At 41.3% G+C, this 20,000-nt stretch overlaps 1 protein-coding gene across 15 annotated transcripts in view; it reads left to right on the top strand.

The window, feature by feature from the left end:
* The window catches only part of KCNAB2 (potassium voltage-gated channel subfamily A regulatory beta subunit 2), a 156,718-nt gene that overhangs the window by 64,071 nt on the left and 72,647 nt on the right, over positions 1–20,000 (top strand). For 3 of the 15 annotated variants that reach the window (XM_085876158.1, XM_085876156.1, XM_085876157.1), the window contains exon 3: positions 12,410–12,680. The exons of 10 other annotated variants lie outside the window; for them this stretch is intronic. In XM_085876158.1, the coding sequence (XP_085732284.1) occupies positions 12,410–12,680 (271 nt within the window). Of the gene's footprint in view, positions 1–10,889; positions 10,998–11,146; positions 11,496–12,409; positions 12,681–20,000 lie in introns of those variants that run through there. 2 more of the 15 variants (XM_085876159.1, XM_085876170.1) reach the window with 2 other exon arrangements.

The raw sequence follows: 20,000 nt of genomic DNA, 5'->3' as shown, positions 1-20,000 counted from the left end.
CCGAACCTGCAGCACATCCTTCCCAGCTCGGTCCCTCTGTCTTGCCAATCGGTATAAATCCTTTTCCCCTTCTTTTGTATCCAACTTCTCATACAGCTCGTCATATGCCTTTTTCTTAGCCTTTGCCATCTCTCTCTTTGCCTTTCGCCGCCACTCCTTGTACTCCTGCCTACTTTCTTCATCTCTCTGACTATCCCACTTCTTTTTCGCCAACCCCTTCTTCCTTATACTTTCCTGTACTTCCTCGTTCCATCACCAAGTCTGCTTATCTTCCTTCCTCTGTTCAGATGTCACACCAAGTACCTTCCCAGCTATCTCCCTCACAACTTCTGCTGTCGTTGCCCAATCATCCCACCCATCTTTACCACCATCCAACACCTGTCTCGCCTCCTCCCTAAATTCCACGCAACTGTCTTCCTCTTTCAGCTTCCACCATCTGGTCCTTGGTTCATCCCTCACTCTCTTCCTCAACCTCACCTCCAAAATCATCCTCCAGACCACCAATCGATGCTGTCGAGCTACACTCTCCCCTGCCACCACCTTACAGTCTCCAATCTCTTTCAGGTTGCATCTCCTGCTTAAGATGCAATCCACCTGTGTGCACTTTCCTCCACTCTTGTATGTCACCCTGTTTTCCTCCTTCTTCTTGAAATACGTGTTTACCACTGCCATTTCCATTCTTTTTGCAAACTCTACCACCATTTTCCCTTCCACATTTCTTTTGTTGAGACCGTACCTTCCCATCACCTCCTCATCCTCTTTATTCCCTTCCCCAACATGCCCATTGAAATCTGCTCCAATCACCACTCTTTCATCCTTGGATACACTCTCCACCACTTCATCTAACTCACTCCAGAAATCTTCTTCATATTCCATCTCACACCCCAGATGTGGTGCATATGCACTGATGACATTCATAATCACCCCTTCAATTTCCAACTTCACACTCATCACTCGGTCAGACACTCTCCTCACCTCCAATACTCTGTTGACATAATCTTCCTTCAGGATTTACCCTGACACCATTTCTCCTCCCATCCACACCATGGTAGAACAGTTTGAAACCACCTCCAATGCTCCTGGCCTTACTCCCCATCCACTTGGTCTCTTGTACACACAGTATGTCCACCTTTCTTCTCTCCATCATATCAGCCAACTCTCGCCCTTTGCCAGTCATCCTCCCAACATTCAGAGTTCCAACTCTCACATCCACACTTCTACCCTTCCCCCTCTCCCACTGCCTCCGGACTCGCCTTCTTAATCTCCTTCTCCTCCTTCGCCCAGCAGTAGCACAATTTCCACTGGTACCCTGCTGACCACCGGTGGCGGTCGTTGGTAACCCAGGCCTCGACCGATCCGGTATGGAAATTCGTTTTGTTGTCACATAATGATTTGGCATAGGTTTTTACGCCAGATGCCCTTCCTGACGCAACCCTGGTCGCCTCTTACGACACACAGGGATATGTTACACCTATTCCAACCGGGGCATACACCGGGCCCAGTCCACTGGTACTCATTTTGCCGACCTCGGAAGCATGACAGGCTGAGTCACCCCCCTGGTGTTATACGACTTGGTATATATGTATATATATATGTATGTATGTATGTATATATATATATATATATATATATATATATATATATATATATATATATATATATATATTTATAAATTCATCCCCCAACGGGGCTTGAACTCAGGACCTTTTGGGTCCTAAGCCGCTGCCCTAACCACTGCATCAACACCAGGCTTGTAGTATGTGTCTGTGTGTGTGTGTGTGTGTGTGTGTGTGTGTCTGTGTGTGTGTGTGTGTGTGTGTGTGTGTGTGTGTGTGTGTGTGTGTGTGTGTGTGTGTGTGTGTGTGTGTGTGTGTGTGTGTGTGTGTGTGTGTGTGTGTGTGTGTGTGTGTGTGTGTATATATGTATATATATGTATATATATATATATATATATATATATATATATATATATATATATATATATATATATTATTATATTATTGTTGCGGCCACGGGTACCGAGACACCAGCTTGTCACTCAGGGGAATTAATCCTCGGTAGAGCCGGACCTGGGGCCACCGCTCACAATTGACGTTATGGTACGGTGGGTTGTTTTGGAACTACGAACGCCACCTCGTCAACCACGAGTTCCAGTGTCCACCGTCTAATTATTCCATTTAACTTGAGGTCACGTGGTTACCTGACCGGGGAGCGCGCCCTCGGTAAAGCACCAATGTTATCTCAATTAGATTTTAATTAGGGCGGCTGAGCGTTTTAACAGCTGGTGCGTGCTGATGATTTTTGGTCAAATCTGTGGTAATTACCTCCCAGTCTATCTCTGTTCGGACAATGCGAGACCAATGGAAGGAAAGGACAAGCACAGACAGGTTGGAAATCGACAAATAATTTATTATCAATAAAAAAACTTAAAAAAAAAAAACTTTTTATTTGCTGAGGTAAATATAGAATGAATTTCAAAGCAAAATCAATCAAAATACCAGGAAAGAGACAAAGAGCAGATGTTTATTGGGGGTTGACTTATAGTTAAACACAGACAAGGGTACCCAACAGATCATTCAGGGGGAGGGGGGAAAATCTTCTCACTCATCAGAAAGTCATCTGTGAAGTGAGAACGTCCTGAAATGTGTACGTGCATGTCACGTCCGTCGCCAGCACCCAGCCTTGCCATGCACCCTCTCACGAACAGCCTTGAACGCCAGTCGAAGTCTGGAGGGCACCGAGATCGTCTGTCATGGGTTTAGACCCTGGTGTTGTTGGTGACCGACCCATGCCTCACTTGTTGGCGGCACTGCTCACACCCACACACGCACCACCCGCTCACTTGCCGAAGCACAGGGAAGGATGAATTGTCTCGTTGTTGGCGCTGGTCAGACACCCGCTTCTTGCTCGCTTCTCAAGCTTACTTCTCGTTCTCTTCTCCCTCCCTGGCTTTCTTTTGTCTCGCTTTCTTTTCGCCCCGCTTTCTTTCGCTTTCCTCTCTCCTGCTTTTTTTTCTCTCCCGCTTTTCTCCTAAGAACGTACCTCTCGCTCGTTTTTATATCTCCGGGCCGTCTCCACGGTTGCAGTCCGCCCCAAGCTCACCCCTCTCCACTGGCGCACGGTTACCATGACGACCCTTGCGCTCTCACAAAAGGCGGGCGTCAGAGCTCACGAAAGATTGTTGCTGAGGAAGAATGGGGGGCTGGCTTCAGAGCTCATGAAAGAAATGTGTGTAAACGTGTCTGTCGTAAAGAAAAAAGCTTCCCATAAGAGAGGGGATTTATCCTTTACCCTTCTCAACGGGGCCTTGACGTGTAGATGCATTCATCAGACCGGATTCTGAAATCCGTAACAATATTTTTTGTTGAGCAAGAAAAAGAGCAAAAGTAAAAAAGAACCCAGATTTAAAAAAAAGAAAATTCTGGCCGCAAGATCATGTGTCCGATCAGATTGAAATTTAAAACATATATTCGCCATCACTAATTGATCATAATTGTGAAGATTCATGTCGATCGAAATAAGTGGTTCAAGAGAAAAATAATTTTAAGATTTACAATCAATCCAATATTGCTGCCAGACCATGTGACCTATCAATTATTCATGAACACCTTGGTATCACCAAGGCTTGGGGAACCTGTGTGAAGTTTCCCATCGATCTGTCCAGCCAATCGGGAGAAGTAGATTTAAAAGTTTTGAGGGTAAATCCAATCTGGCTCACAGACCATGTGACCTATGATATCATATGTGGGAACGTTTTTTTTTTTTTTCCCCACTGGATAGGCGGTCATCACTGTCATGTTTCGCCTTGATATGTTCAGCCGTTTCAGAGAAGATTTTTGAAGGTTTAAATACATACATGTAAAGACTTGCGGTTGGGAGTATGATCAACGGAATCCATGGTAAATTCGCCAACTTTTTCCCATTGGACACAGCTGATCCCCGTGAGACACAGTCCTCCACCAATTGGGATCAGCGGAATGCTCATCACACTCCACATGTTTTTATTTTCCCTCCGATCACATTGTGTGCCTTCTGTTTTTCATTAGCAGGAACAATCGTCTGGGTTGCAGACGGACGGTTGTTCTGTGCGGTTTTACCGTGTGAGACATAATTTGCGGTGATGCTCACCATAACAGCCAGGAGGGGTGTCTGATGTATAAACGATGAATGTGGTCATCATTGATTAGATATTTATTGGTATACCATCCTGATGAGGGCAAATAAGCCTGAAATCTGTATTGGTTTTTCTGTTTGATGTATAACTAATGATGACCATATAATTTTTGTCTGTTTGACAGTCACCAGGCCGAGGCCTCTGTGTTGGAGGTGACGCTTTGGTGTAGGACTGTGTCCAATGGGGATCGGCGGAGTGCTCGTCACACTCCACAAGTTTCTCCATATATGTATCGAGTTCTCTTGTGATAATTGTGTGATTGACCCTTTCAGAGACTCCTGAAATCGGTCAGTGCAATCATTGCAATGTTACTTGCCTTTTCTGAGTTTCTGCTCATGTCATCAACAAGACATTGTGTGGTGGAATGTCCAAGTTGTGCATCATCCTGTTTTGGATCAAGTTGAGGACTCAAATCTAAAAAAAAGATGCTTTTAGTTAAAGAATTCTGCTGTTTTTGCAAAATGATCAGCGAGTGATGATGCAATTTATTCGTTGGAGATGGCACTTGACTTTTCTTTTGGAATTGGAGTGATTATCACCTTTTTCCACGGGGATGGGAGGATTCCACTTCAGTACGACCCATTGATTGTCACACAAAGAGATTGACAATTCAGGAGCAAACTCACGAATAAACTTGGCTGGCACATCATCGTATCCACTAGATTTGCCAGACTTTATCCGCTTGGGTTGCGTCTAAACTTCCCAGGGCAAAACAGTTGGGGTGGGGAAGGAAATGGTAAGAATGCAGGTAAGTTGCATCTGTCGACTTTCAGGATGTCATCATTGACATCTACAAAATGGCAGTTAATGGTTTCGGCAATCCTGGTTTTATCTGATTCTACAATTCTAGGAATAGTGATTACAGTTTCAGCTTGTTCTTGGGATATCATACTTTTAGGTTTGTTCACCACAGAGAGTGGTTTTTGTGCTTCAACTTCTGAACACAATCTTGAAAGAACTTTCAGCATTGCCATCTATTGATGGTGTTTGTGTTTGTGTTTGTGTTTGTGTTTTTTATTTTTATTTTTTTTTACATCCTCAGTGACACTCACCGATAGATTGCTTTATGTGGCTTTCTTTGCAATATGTCGATGAACTACAACATACTGTCTTCTGATGAAACCCATCAGCGAAGTGACGGAAAGATTCACCTCGTTTTTATGAAAAGCAATCAATCTCTGCCGGATAAGTGATTTCACCCAGGGAGTCATCCACGGCTTATCGTCTCGGTGTATTCTGACTGTTTTCACAGGAAAATGTTCATTCATGCCTATTTGGAGAGCTTGATGGAACTCCTCACATTTTTAACCTCCGCCATCGAATATCGGAGGTTACTGTTTTCACCCCTTTCTGTTTGTTTGTTTGTTTGTTTGTTTGTGAACAGTATTACGGAAAAACTCCTCGACGGATTTCGATGAAACTTGGTGGTGGGGGGTGGGGGTTAGGTATGGTCCAAGGATCATGCCATTAGATTTTGGACTTGGTCCCCCCCCCCAAAAAAAAATAATTGTTAGAGAAAATTTTTTTTTTGAATTTCTACATGTTTTAAGTGATTTCCAACCCCCCCCGCCCCAAAAAAAAATATTGTTAGAGAAAAAAATTTTTGCAACTTTTTTTCAACAAAATTTCGATTTCTTTTTTTGCATTTCTACATGTTTTAAGTGATTTCCAAACCCCCCTTCCCCCCCCGCCCCCCCAAAAATGTTGGAGAAAAGAACTATAACTCTGTCAGCACTGTTGACATCATATTTAATGAATAAGATATAAGGTTCACTTGAGTGACCCAGCAGTATTGGTGGCGGAGGTTTTGCACTCTCCCGAGTGCTCCCCCTCTAGTTCCAGTCTGGTTTCACCCGGCAAATTGTTATTTATTTATTTTTCGCACCTTAATTTGGGGGCATTTTCGGTATCCAGATCCACAGCATTGTGATCTCCACCATGACCTTGTGGTGATGGGGTTTTAGGTTAACAATACTATTTGTGAAAGGTTGTAATATTCTCCAGAAGAGCATCACCACGAGTAGATTTATTCCCTTTTCCACCAAAGGTATGCTCACCCTTGTTTGTTTTGTTTGTCTATCTGCGAGCAGGATGTCTGAGTTATGGACATATTCGGACGATATTTGGTGGACAACTTCGGTGTTTCACAAGGACAAATTGATTTGATTTTGGTGAAGGTCCGGATCCGGATCCGAGAATTTTTTAATGATACTTTACAATTGAGAGATGAGATGGGGCCATAAACAATATATAACACGATATCTCTAAAGGTTATCGTCGGCTTTTGACAACACTTGGTGGATGAGTTGGGGAGGTGACGAGAACAAGTCGATCAGATTTTGGTTCAGGTCCAGATGCAGAACCAGCCTATCAGTGGATACAAAACGTAAACTGTTCAGCCTGGTTTACTATTTGTCGCTTCCCAAAAAGAGAACGCATTGTTTGACATGATATTGACCCTGATATTGCAAAACAAAAGTGTTTTATTCAAAGGCTTTTCTCCAGAGGGCAGTTTTGCTTTGAGTAAGCTAATGTGCCACTGTCCTCGTTTGTTGCATCCATGTGGATGAAATCCTTTATAAACCTCAGCTTTTGTCTTCCACCATCAACTTAATGTTCTGGTTTTAAAATAGCTTCATTCTGTTTTTTTTTCTTCTTCTTCTTATGAAGCACTCTGCGATAATGGAAAGTGCTTTGACATTAATTGTCCTGAACCATAAAGTCATAATTTGTGGGTGGTGGTTTCTGAATCTCGAATATATATATACTCCTTCCCTGCCACCTTAACCATCTTCAGTTTTGCCTACATTTACCTTGTTCTTTCTTGCGGTTAAAATGTGGTTTAAGCACAGTCGTGGTGCCATGTATGTTATCCTTGCGGTGCTCTTAAATGTAGGAGAATGCATTCATCTTCAATAGACTGCTTTCCATTTATAAAGACGCATCGGTGCCTTTACTCTCGCTCAATTTATTTCAGATTTCTTATCGAGATGGACGATGACCCGACAGCAGTCCTTGTGACCGCATCGAGCTGCTTTCAAAACGCAATTTCCGATAGCGTCCTTTGGCACAACATCGCATAATACAATCAATCGCGACGCACTAGTTTATTTTATAACATTCTGCTCATCTGTTCCATCGGATCTCACGCCCTCTGGAAGTTGTGGAATATATGGTGTGTTCTCATAAAAATGTACAAATTGTGCTGTTTGTTGCTATTCCCATGGCAACAGTAGTCATGTCAGCTGTTGTTGCCTAATGGTTCATGAGCTGCTGCCTCATCTGTTTAAAATTTTAACATTAATGCCAACCCCTTAATACGGGTCGAAGTTCAATTGGAATTGGTAAGACTCTACTGTATGTATTATTTGTGTGAACACAGCATGTGGCACCAAGTGTGGTCACATAGAAGGTTTAGTCGAGCGTAAATAAAAAGTTTCAAGAGTTGAGGTCTGTGAATGCAAGTAAGTTGCTCAAAACTTTGGACGAGTTATTCCGTCTAACCGTAGATCCGTACGCGGTGCAATGAAACATGAAGGCCCAATTCATTTTGACGAGCTCATAAGACTTTAATAAATGACGCATCAACATATTCCCTGAGGAGTGGTGCACTTTTGATACACTTTTGACGGCTATCCATCAATGATGTGAAGGCTGTAGCAAAACCACCTTCATGGGTATATGGAGCCCATTTTGGACATCGCTGACACCAACCCTGATCTTCACACGGATAAGAAATTGCAACGATGAAGGCTGTCTCTAATTTTTTTGAAATCACAGTCACTGGGTGCGAGGTCCTATGAATGTTGTCGGATCGGCTTAATACTTTCCTCTTTAAATAATTCTCGCACCTGAGCAGTCCCTTGTGGTCAGCCATTGTCATGATTGAAGCGCACACCCCAATTGTGCAAGTTGCAAACGTTTCTTCTGCATGGCTGACAACCGTTTTTTCCATCACCTCGTGGTAATTGTTCCTGGTAACAGTTGTCCCTTTTGCAATGCGGTGAGTGGAAATGATTCCACGGCCATCCCAAAAGATGACCGCCATCATCATGGCGAATGATTGCACACAATGTATTTTGTTTGGTAAACAGCTTGCTCATGGTTGTCTGGAATGAGGCTCGGTTTCATTGCTTTTACGTCCCTTTTTAAACTTTCTCTCCCAACCCCGAACGTTATTCATCCATGGTTGATTCTTCGCAATGCAACATCATGTTGATGAATGTCCACAGGAACTTACCCACTTAGATGCAAAGGTTTTATCACAACATGCTCGTGCAACCTCAAGGCAGCCACTTCCCAGTGTTTCAGGACACACTGCACGCACGATGCCGCAAAGATGCATTTAATGTCGGCTACTACTACTACTACTACTACTACTACTACTACTACTACTACTATTCCACATGCCTGGTTAAGGGGTGCAGCTACTCCTCATTGGGGGGGGGGCGGTTACTATTTTGCACTTCATTCCCTTGGGGGGGGGAGAGGGGACATGAGGTTTGGGCAGGAATTTTATTTATTTTTGCCATGGTGCCGGCGAAAGCTTGCCTTCTCTTCACAAAGGACACAGTGGGATCTTTAAGATCCAACAACTAATCCCAACAGACGGGATTCCCGTTTAACATCCATATGAGGGACCGCACACACTTTTATGAATCGCTCTGCCTATGAAACATTAGGAAACCTCTCGGCCATCCTGCCCAGTTGGCTTCTGCCACGTGTCAAATGACACTGGAAATGTTCCATGAATGTCCTTGTCATCTCCGTCTGCCTTCTGGCCCAGATTAAATATTTTTATGTGAACGCCAAAACTTTATTGAGAATCAGAACTTTTTGGAATTGGTACAATTTAATACCGATTTTGTTTGTGAACTCATCTATCTCTCAACAAAAGGCTGAGACACGGGGGTTTCTCTAACATTGTAAACAGATTACTGACCTCACAGTTCATTATTTCCTTTTATTTTCAGCCTTCCCCTTCCTTGGCACACTCCCTGCCCTCTCTGGCTTAAACCTCTCCCCAGTTGCACCACATTGTACCCTTCAATCAGTGAAACATTTATTTATATCCTCCCCATATCGAATAATTATTTTCACCCCCACTCCTCTGTCCTTTTCATTTCTGAAATTGCCTTCCTGAGTCGATCTCTATCTCATTAGTGCTTTTCTCTCCAATCTTTAAAGACAGCACTCTATCACCAACTGTCATCTTGGGTACTTACCCATGATTTTCTATATTCTTGGTTACACTCCCGGAAAGTTTCCGCATTAACACTGGCTTTGAAATATTCATATTAACCTGATTTGTGTACTTTCTGCTCTGGTTAGTTTTTGCAGTGTTGAAGAAAAGCAAAATTAAGATATTAAGCGACGACGAAAGTTGTTTATTATTTGTGAAAATGGAAGATTTTTCACATATATTGGTTGGTCTTGTGCATTCTTCTCTGTCTGTCTGTGTCTCTGTTTGTTTGTCTGTATGGTGATCGCCTGCAGGTCACAATTTTAAACCGATCTTCATGAAACTTCACCACATGGTAGAGTTCGTCATAAGCAAGAAGCCTATTGCTTTTGAGGTCAAAAGGCCAAAGGTCAACAAACAGGTTAGCACAGACCAAAAGGTTAACGTAGGCCAAAGGTCAACAACTGAGGTGAGTTTTTCTAAAGTCCTCGATTTTCATCTGATTGACTTGAAATTTGAAGAGGATTTATATTTCAGATCACTGAATTCAACCACCAATTATTTGTGAGGTCAACATGGACCAAAAGGTCAACATAGGCCAAAGGTCAACAACTTAGGTGAAATTTCTAGAATCCTCAATATTCATTCTATTGACTTGAAATTTGAAGAGGATTTGCATATTTTTGTCATTGAATGAAATCACCAATTTTTTTTTTTTTAGGTCAAATTTGTTTTATGGATTTTGCAAGTGTCATGCATAGCATGACGTCATTCTTGTTTTTATTTATTTTTCCTTATTGGAATGGAAGGTGACAGATTTTGTCATTTGAGGCTTGAGAGCTCTGTATTGGTTGGTTTGAATGCTCAGTTGACAAATCTTTGGCAGGGAGAGAGAGGGACCTCATGGCTACATTGATTAGAGAGTTTCATTACTCAGCACCTGATATATATATATATATATATATATATATATATATATATATATATATATATATATATATATATATATATATATATATATATATATATATATATATATATATATATATATATATATATATATTTTCCACACCACACAATATTGAAATATCGATAATAATAAAAATATATTTTGGTTTAATGAGAGATGTTGTCGTTTGGTGATTGTCAAATATTTATTTTCAATGACCGTTCCTACCACTGAGTTTGCAGCTCCATCATACATTTTGTTCCACACAATAACTTCATACATCTTGTGGAAAGAGGTAGTTGTTTATTATATCCTGATCATGCACACAACCTCTGTTTGAGCACAGAAAACGAGATATCGTCAGTTTTCTCATTTTATTTTAGATAGTTATTTTTCTTTCAATGCAAGGTGCAACTGTTACGGTCACATTCTACAACGACTGCTCATAGGCAATAAATGTTATCATGAATCGATGTTTGGTAACAGTAGACAAGAACTTGGCTTTTCTCTGTGCATCATACTTGAACTCACCCCTTCCCCTTCCCCCTCCACCTCCCCCCCCCCCACTACCCATACCCTCTCCCACATTTATCTTTCCTTATCCATTCAACATAAATTCCTTTCTCGGTCATGTTTGGTGCAAGTTTCCTTTTTATTCATTTTTTCCCCACATCCTGTTCAGCTTCAATAAGGTATGATCTTTGAGATCTTAACTGGGTTTTGTATTTGCATCCTCTTGTAGTTTTTCTGCCCTTTACCTGTTTATATTTGCTTATTAATTTAATATTTTTCGACTGCAATGCTTATTTTTGTCTTCATTATTTTTCCTTTGCCTATGTAGAAAACGTGTAGCTGCAACTCGCTCTCAGACAGCTGGTCTTTTTTTATTTTTCGTTCTGTGTTCCTGGAGCCGCCTTCCGTCTTTTCCCGCAACTGGATATTCTCCCGGCGCTCAGCATCACTGTGAAACTTTCACTTCAGACATTCAAGGACTGGGACGGTTGGTGTCGGATTCTTCCCGTCTCTCTTGAGCTTGCAGGCCACTGCTGTTTGCCATACACTTGCTCACTGACACATGGTTCCCACTTTTCTCAAGAACTTTTCTTACTTCGTGCGTGGTCCTTGTCGTGAATGAGAACGCAAGCATCTCGGGAAGAAGTACCGTTTTCTGTGAAAGACTCAAACAACTGGTATGTTGGGAATTTTCATTGAATAGTTTATTTCCGACAATCTGTTAAGCAAGCTCATTCGCAAAGCGCAAAGTTATTCATTTAAATTCGTTTTCAGTCAGAAGTTTAAATAATTAAGATTTTTCTTTGGTGTCTCTATCCTTTCAAATTTGTTTTGCTCGTACGCATGATCATCATGGTTTATACATAGTACCGCAGTGCCTCGGCCTTTTTGTTCGTCGTGAAATGTAACACCAGAGGGGAGCATTTTTGTCGAGTTGCCACATTGCTCGGCCTCTTGTGTTTTCCCGGAGCTGAAAGGAAATCTGCTTGAGTCATGGTCATTTGTAACAAGCTATGTTGAGAGTCAGTCATTGAGAATTTATTCTACACTTTAGTTCTTTTTTTTTCTAAATTGTTTTTTAAAAAAATTTTGTTTATGTATTTCATCCTTTAAGTTTGATTTCAGTAACCCTTGTACCCAAGTAGATTTGTGGATCCTATTCCTATTCACACTTTCCTTGGTAATAACATTTTCAATATCGAGCAATACAATCTCGGTCCTCTGAATAGTCATGAATTTAGGCTGGAAGACTTATTGCTGATACTGCACAAATTGGGACATGCACTGTGGTTTTAAAATGTCAGAGGTCAGCCAAGAATACACAAAGGCATGTGTTCACATTTGGAGTACATGCACAGGTTTCTGCAAGTCGGTGCAATTGCTTTGTCGACAGATTTTTAATGCTTTTATTCCTGTACTGCCATCACAGCTATTTTATTTGTGGTTCATGGAGGGAGATGTGGATACATCATCAGAAAACATTTGGGGTCACATTGATAAAATTGTTCTCCTCACCATGGCAGCTGCTTTATCACTCATACATTCTTCCTCTCACTTTTCCCTCGTATACTGGAATGGTGTGCCACACCAGTCGATATGCATGCCTGCCGGAGCACATCGAGCGAGCTTTACATCAGCCCACGCATCCACAAGCTCCCTTCAGAGCCGTTTAGCCTACGGCGCCTTGGCCCACCTGGGTGCAGGAATGCGTCGCCCCCATCAGGAATATCGGTCCAGAAATCTGTGTCTGCAGGTGGCTTGATTGAATGCATTCGCAGGAATCGGACACTTGGAGGTTTTGCCACAATGCATGGTCTCTCCCTTGCCATTACAATGAGCAAACGGACAGGCATGCTTTACCGGTGAGGTATTTTCAGCAATAACCCTTTTAACCCAACCAATTTTAAGTTATTTTTCTAATTTTATACTTTCACAGTAATTGAAGATGGGTGTTCTGTAAGTGGAGCAAATCACTGTACAGCAAGCATTCATACAGAATGTACGTGACCTATATTGAAAGGTTAGCTTCATACTTGAGCCCTACATCAGCAAAAAGTTAGCCCTTGTATTATTATCGGGATAATATCCGCCTGACACCAAAGTATGTCTGACAAGTGTGCATGCACAATTTTGGTCAAAGTGAAATTTCCCAGAACCAATAAGGTCTGCTACTTTCACATCATGGGCAGGTCAGGTGACCTCTGGGTTTTTTTATTTTTATTTTTTAAACTACTTATTTATTTATTTATTTTTGCCACCTCTTCTTTGGTGTTGCTCCATCTGCTTTCACAACCCTCCGCCTCTCCCCAATAACTCCAGGATGTACATGTTCTTCCACAAACCCACTGCTGCGAAAAGGGGAACCCAAACATGCAGACCACATTGATGCTAATCTATTCCTTGATACCCTACAAAGTAGGTATGATTTATCTCTTTCCATTTCCGAATTGTAAAGAAGGTAAATTTCCGATTAAAAGTCGAAATCATCTTCTTCAGATTAGCCCTGACGTCACACCATGAAGGTGAGCACCACTTCTTTATTGTTAACGGGTTACGTTGCGGTACGATTTCACTCAAACGGCAAATAATTTTCGATTTTTCACAGATGCGCTGAGTTGATGCATCCTTGTTGCTTGAAGTAATACAAACCGAGATGGTTTCTTGCTAAACCAACGGCCGAAAGACCCAAAGTTTGGCAGAAATTGGACGAGGTTTCTCCGAAATACCGCAGTGTGGATCGGGTCGACAAAACGTTCCCTTTTGTGTTCGGAACATTTTACGGAACACTGTTATAAAACAACAGAGATGCTTAGATCTTGTGGTTATCCACCACAATTGAGAGAGGATGCTATCCCCATGACTAAGTGGAAGAAACAGCTGTTGCTCGAAACTGTAACACCATCTCAACCGAGCTACCAGTCGGTGCATGTTCACGGGCGATTTCAGCATTGCATCTAACACCTATTCCCATTGTCACAAAAGAGCACCTGAAAATTATTATACATGTTCAACACAAATTTCTGCAAATCAAATGAATCACCGTCTATTTATAATAGAGAAAAAGTATTTACAGTGCCTATAGAAAGTCTACATCCCCTTTCAATTTTTTTTTTTTTAACCTTTTCTTGCCTTGTCGCCTGAAATTAAATTGCATTAAATCAGACTCCCCCCCCTCCCCACCTTTATTTACACATCATAACCCACAACTTCCAAGTGAAAAATAGATCCTACAAATTTCAGAAAATTAATTAAAAATACAAAACTAGAATATCTTGTTTGGATAAGTACCCACCCCCCTCATAATAGCAATTGTAAATGAGCTCAGGTGTAATCAATCACCTTCAAACACACACCAAGTTAATTGGCCTCCACCTGTGTTAAACTGCAGTGATTCTGATTATTTTAGAGTAAAATCAGCTGTTTTCTCTGCTGGGTAAAGCATTTCACAGCAAAGACTCAACCATGAACACCAAAAAGCTCTCAATAGACCTCTGGGATGAAGTTGTGGAAAGGCACAGATCGGGGGATGGGTATAAAAATTCTTTCAAAGGCTTTGAATATCCTTTGGAGCACAGTGAAGTCAATCATGAAGAAGTGGAAGGTGTATGGTACCACCAAGACTGCCAAGATCAGACCGTCCCTCCAAACTGGATGACCACACAAGGAGGAAACTGATCAGGGAGGCTACCAAGAAGCCAATGGCAACTTTTGAAGAGTTACATGCCTTTATGGCAAAGACTGGTCAGTGTGTGCATGTGACAACAATATCTTAAGCACTCCACGAGTCTGGCCTGTACAGTAGGGTGGCAAGAAGGAAGCCATTACTCAAAAAAGCCCACCTTGAGTCCCATTTGAGGTCTGAAAAAAAAAACATTCTAGAGAGTCTGACGCCATGTGGAAAAAAGTTTTGTGGTCTGATGAAACCAAAATGGAACTTCTTTTCCTAAATGCAAACTGTTGCGTTTGGTGCAAACCCAACACAACACAGCAAATCATCCAAATAACACCATCCCTACAGTGAAGCATGATTGTGGCAGCATCATGTTATGGGGATTTTTCTCATCAACAGTGACTGAGGCACTTGTCAGGATAGAAGGGAAAATGGATGGAGCAAAGTACAGAAAAAATCCTTGAGGAAAACCTGCTACCCTCTGCAAGAAAGCTGAATTGGGATGGAAGTTCACCTTTCAGCATGACAACACGAAGCACACCACCAAAACTACACAGGAGTGGCTAAGAAACAAAAAGATAAATGCCCTTGAGGGACCAGTTGGAGCCCCGATCTATCCAATCAAAAATCTGTGGCATGATTTGAAGATTGCACAGAAGAATGGGCAAATATTGCCTAATAAAGGTGGGCAATGTTGGTAGAGACATATCCCAACAGACTCACAGCTGTAATTGCTGTCAAAGGTGCTTCCACCAAGTATTAACTCAGGGGGTGGACACTTATCCAACCAAGATATTCTCGTTTTGTATTTTTAATTAATTTTCTGAAATTTGTAGAATTTATTTTTTCACTTGGAAGTTGTGGGTTATGATGTGGAAAATTTTTGATTTAATGCAATTTAATTCCAGGCCATAAGGCAACAAAAGGTGAAATATTTGAAAGGGGGCGTAGACTTTCTATAGGCGCTGTATGCATCATCTACCCTTCGAGAGGATTTCACTTAGGATACTAAAACTTTGAGTCCCTCCCGTCACCCCCCTCCCCCCCATATTCCCCAACCCCTCCCCACACCCCTCTCCACATTAGCACCACCCCCTTCCACCATCCTCCCACAATCCCATACCCCCTCTCCACCACAGCACCACTCCCCCCTCCACTGGGGTGGGACATCAACACCTGACAGACATGACAGTGGGACACAGCACAGACACAAATGGCCTTTTGGGAAAGTATGAAACAGGACGATCCATAACGTACAAGACACCTGGTCAGCCTGCGATGAGACAAAGCATTCGTCGCCAATTTTGTTCGCGTGTGCTGGGTGATGATGGGTATTTCTGCTCAAGTAATATATACACCGATTTATCAATGAATACAAAATCTCTCCTTTTCTAAACCATCATTGTAATGGAAAGCAAAACCTCCCCTGCTCTAGTTAACATGCGACCAGTGTTTTGAGCTTTTTAACACCTCTATCTTCCCTTCGGCCTTCTTCCTCTGAATCGCTCACGTAAGGCTCAAAACGATACGGCTTCACAATTTCCTCAAAGCGTTTCCATCACCAATTTTGTCTCCATCCTACTGATCTTCAAAATAGTTTCTTCATTATCCTACTGATCAGTTTCAACATTCTGAGAATAATCAGTGTTACAAATGACAATGGAATCAGTATCGGGATCCGAGCTCGACATGCACTGTTTATCCATGTAAAACCGGCATTTTGATCAAGGTCAGAGCATGGTGTGATGTCGTTGGCAAAATCGACACTCGAGGACTTTTTTCGACAATTTCTGATTTGCAATTTTGTTTAATTCCATGGTTTTCAGAAGAAGAAAAAAAATTGCATTTGGGTTTCCCTTTAAAGTTCTAAAATCCAGCGTGACTTCGACTATTTTATTCTTCACTTATCCCAGAGTTGGACCCACCTTCCAAAGGCTGTGAAATCACATTCTTCCCTCCAGGGATTCAATAATGCACTGCACCACCACTTCATGTCACCCCCCCATACTTACCCACAATCTTTCTTATCCTATTAACCCTTCCTGACCCAACCATCTTTCTGTCTCTCTGTCTGTCTCTCTTTCTCTTGGAGCAGCATAATTTTGCCTTGTGGGAATGTGTAAATATATGTTAGATCTAGGGTTTCCAGTACTGGTGGCAACCAGAAGTGACGAGCAGGAGGAAAGGAGTTCACGGTGTGGTGAATAAATGATTGACATGGATTTCAAAGGCCTCGAATGTCTTTTCCTTGTATGCTAATCTCTCAATCTCTCTGTCTCTCATGTAAAATAATTTGCAAAGGTTTTTATTTAGGGATGGACTTCTCATTTTATTTTTCGTGCTTCCTGCTCTTCTCGGTTGGCTTGAAGTTGTTTTTTTACTTATCTCTTAAGCAGTCATACTCATTTGTATTGCAACATGAGCAGTCTTTGCTAAAGGCAAAGTTTTAGTCGACCATTGATCACCTGAACATTTATACAACTTTCTTTATTTACCAGACTTGGTGGAGTCATAGCATTAGACCGTCCATTCTGAGTCGGCATGCGGCAGTCCCAACCCCGGCCGAGTCATACCAGCGTTTTAAAATGGTACCTGCTGTTTCCTTCCTTGTCGCTCAGCATTTAAAAAGGATCGGGCCCGGGCAAACGACCATAGGCTTGATCGGTCGAATGGACGCCTCCTGCATTGAGGTTCTTTGTTAAGGAACTGTTATTTATATTTAAATGTCAGAGTACATAAAGTTGTATCGATCTACATGTGTAATGTCCGGAGGCCGTTTTTCGAGGCAAAAACGTTCTGCAGTACGGGATGCATTTCCCATGTTCAATGTTGAATGCATCATCAATAGATATTGAGTAATGTATGATTGTTGAATTTCATGGTTTGTCGATGGTATAGTGGTTTAGAGTGCTTTTAGAGTGCATTCGATGGGAGGGAAAACCAGTGCAGCAGGAAGATGCCACACAAGAGATTAGATTTCAAGTTACCGATTGCAAATAACCGATGTACGGTAATACTTGAGCGACTGTACATTATGGTTTTAGGACTGACAACATATCTCAATGGTCACCTTTTGAGGTTTCTTGTCTGGTTTGCTCCCTGCCCCGACTCTAAGCTTTCACACACTGGTGCTTCTCGGGCAGGACATTTACATCAATGGGTGTGATGACCAACACAAGGATGTTAAGCCAAGCGTCCCATCTGCTCGATATTCACTGTTGGATATGGAAGACTGCACAGAGACTTTTGAAAAGAGTCGGCCATTGAATGATAATACCCAGGCTAAATTACAAATTCGTGCCTTAACGACTGCTGGGAAGGAATATGGCAAAACGACCAGTGTATTGTCTGCATATTGATTGCTTCAGCTCTGCTGGCACTGAAAAGAAGGGGTAGAAAAAAAGCAATTTAATGAAGAATAGTTTGCTGTTTATATACTGGATTCATCTGGTGTCTTTCTTTTAAATTTTTACAGGGGTTGAGGGGGGCGAGGGGGCAAGGGGGCGGCAGTGGAGATGCATTGCATTCGCTTGCCAATGTCGGCGATTTCTCATCATTTTCACTTTGCATGACATAGTTTGAATATTGCACAAATTCACTTTGGCAATTGAGTATATTTCTCATCAATTTTATTCCAATTGTGTATGCAGACGACTCTCACCGATTCTTATTCTGCCAATACAAATTGACCTCTGTTTTTTATTTATTTTAAGTGAGTGCTATTGCTTTTACTGCACATCATACAGCAAATAATCTATTTGCTTATGCTACTTTATCATGCATTTAAATTGGGTTGGAATTGACTTAGAGCCTCCATTGTGATGACAAGCTTATGATAACCAATGATGTGCAAACAAATTGAACAAAAATAATGAAAAACTAGATATCTGCGATCGTCATGGGTAAGCCTCCCCCGAGGCTTACCCTTGGCGACGCCTGTGATTTACCTTTGGCCTACGATCCAATGGGGGCTATATTGTTTTTTTATTTGGACTGCCACATGACTGTGACCTTCAGCATTTAGGAATAGAGTGTGAATTAAGAAAATGTGTCCCCATCGAAAATCTACCCATTAAAAACTCAACATAAGACCTTGAAATTTTGAGAAAAATTATTCCAGTTATGATCAAAAAGGTGTTTTTAGTTGATTGTCGCAATCCGAAAAAGTAGGTCAAAAACACGAATCAAATATCAGGTGCACGGTATCAGTGCATGTATTCTATTGGAATGTGAGAAATCTTGGATGGCTAAGCTGCCTGAGATTGGCAAAATTGAGTGATGACAAGCATTTTATTTTCTTATTTATTTATTTTTAAGACCACAATCTGACCTGAACCTTTAACCCGAAGGGGTATGACATAAGTTAAGCGTCAATTCGCATTTCTCTTGGCTATAAAGAGGGAAATTTAGGTCCGATCGGACAAACCGCAGTCGTGTTTTGGTGAAAATGGTAAAATGTACAAAATTAGGTCATGACCTTTAAAATTCGGTCAGGTCAAAACATTTTCAACCCCAAACAATTTGTATTTCCATTATTGATGCAAAATTTAATTTGTAATTTCCAAGGGAGAGATGCTTAAAAATTGCTGAAAGTAACCTTGTTACATTTCATCCTGGCATGTCCATCATCGTAAATTAATGAAAGCTCCTCGTCGAGTCCAACCAACTCAAAATATACAGCAAAGTAACAAACAAATTGATCAAATATTTTGATTATCATATGCTTTGCAGTAGGAGTAGTTGTTCCAACTTTTACAAATGTAAAAGTGAATTATTGCACGTACCAATTTTCACCCACTCAGATGATTTCCAGAATATATATATATATATATATATATATATATATATATATATATATATATATATATATATATATATACTTTTTTTTATATATACCACCGGTCAAAAGTTTTAGAACACCCCCATTTTTCCAGTTTTTACTGAATTTTAAGCAGCTCAAGTCCAGTGAATAACCTGAAATGGTACAAAGTGAAGCAGTAAACTGCCAGAGGTTATAAAAAAAAGTTTAGGTCACCAAAAACTGAAAAATAATGCAAATTTCAGAGTTGTTAAAAACTTTTCAGGCAACAAGTAATGGGTCAGCAACTGCAGCTGTTCTGCAGCAATGGAAGTAAATTAAGCCTTGAATGTTGATGCAAACAATTCCTACAGGTGTCGCAACTTTTGTTGATTAGTTACAAACCCTCTGCATAAAAGCAGTGTTGGAACAGACTGTGTTGCTACACCCTCTGCAGCATTATTTGGATGATATTGCACTTCAGGAAGTAGTATATTGCTATCATAATGGTGAGAAAAAGACAATTAACAAAGGAAGACAGACAGACCATTATAACCCTTAAAAGTGTAGGTCTTTCCGATGGAGAAATTGCAAAAAAATCCAAGGTGTCAGTGAGTTGAGTTTCCAGCACCATCAAAAGGCACTTGGAAACGAGAGGAAACTCTGACAGGAAGAGGTCTGGCAAACCCAAAGCCACAACACAATCAGAAGACA

Source organism: Eptatretus burgeri, chromosome 4 (assembly GCF_056783735.1).
Source record: "Eptatretus burgeri isolate ZD-2024b chromosome 4, Ebu_testis_v1, whole genome shotgun sequence".
Lineage (NCBI taxonomy): Eukaryota > Metazoa > Chordata > Myxini > Myxiniformes > Myxinidae > Eptatretus > Eptatretus burgeri.
This window is presented reverse-complemented; position numbering and strand designations above follow the sequence as displayed.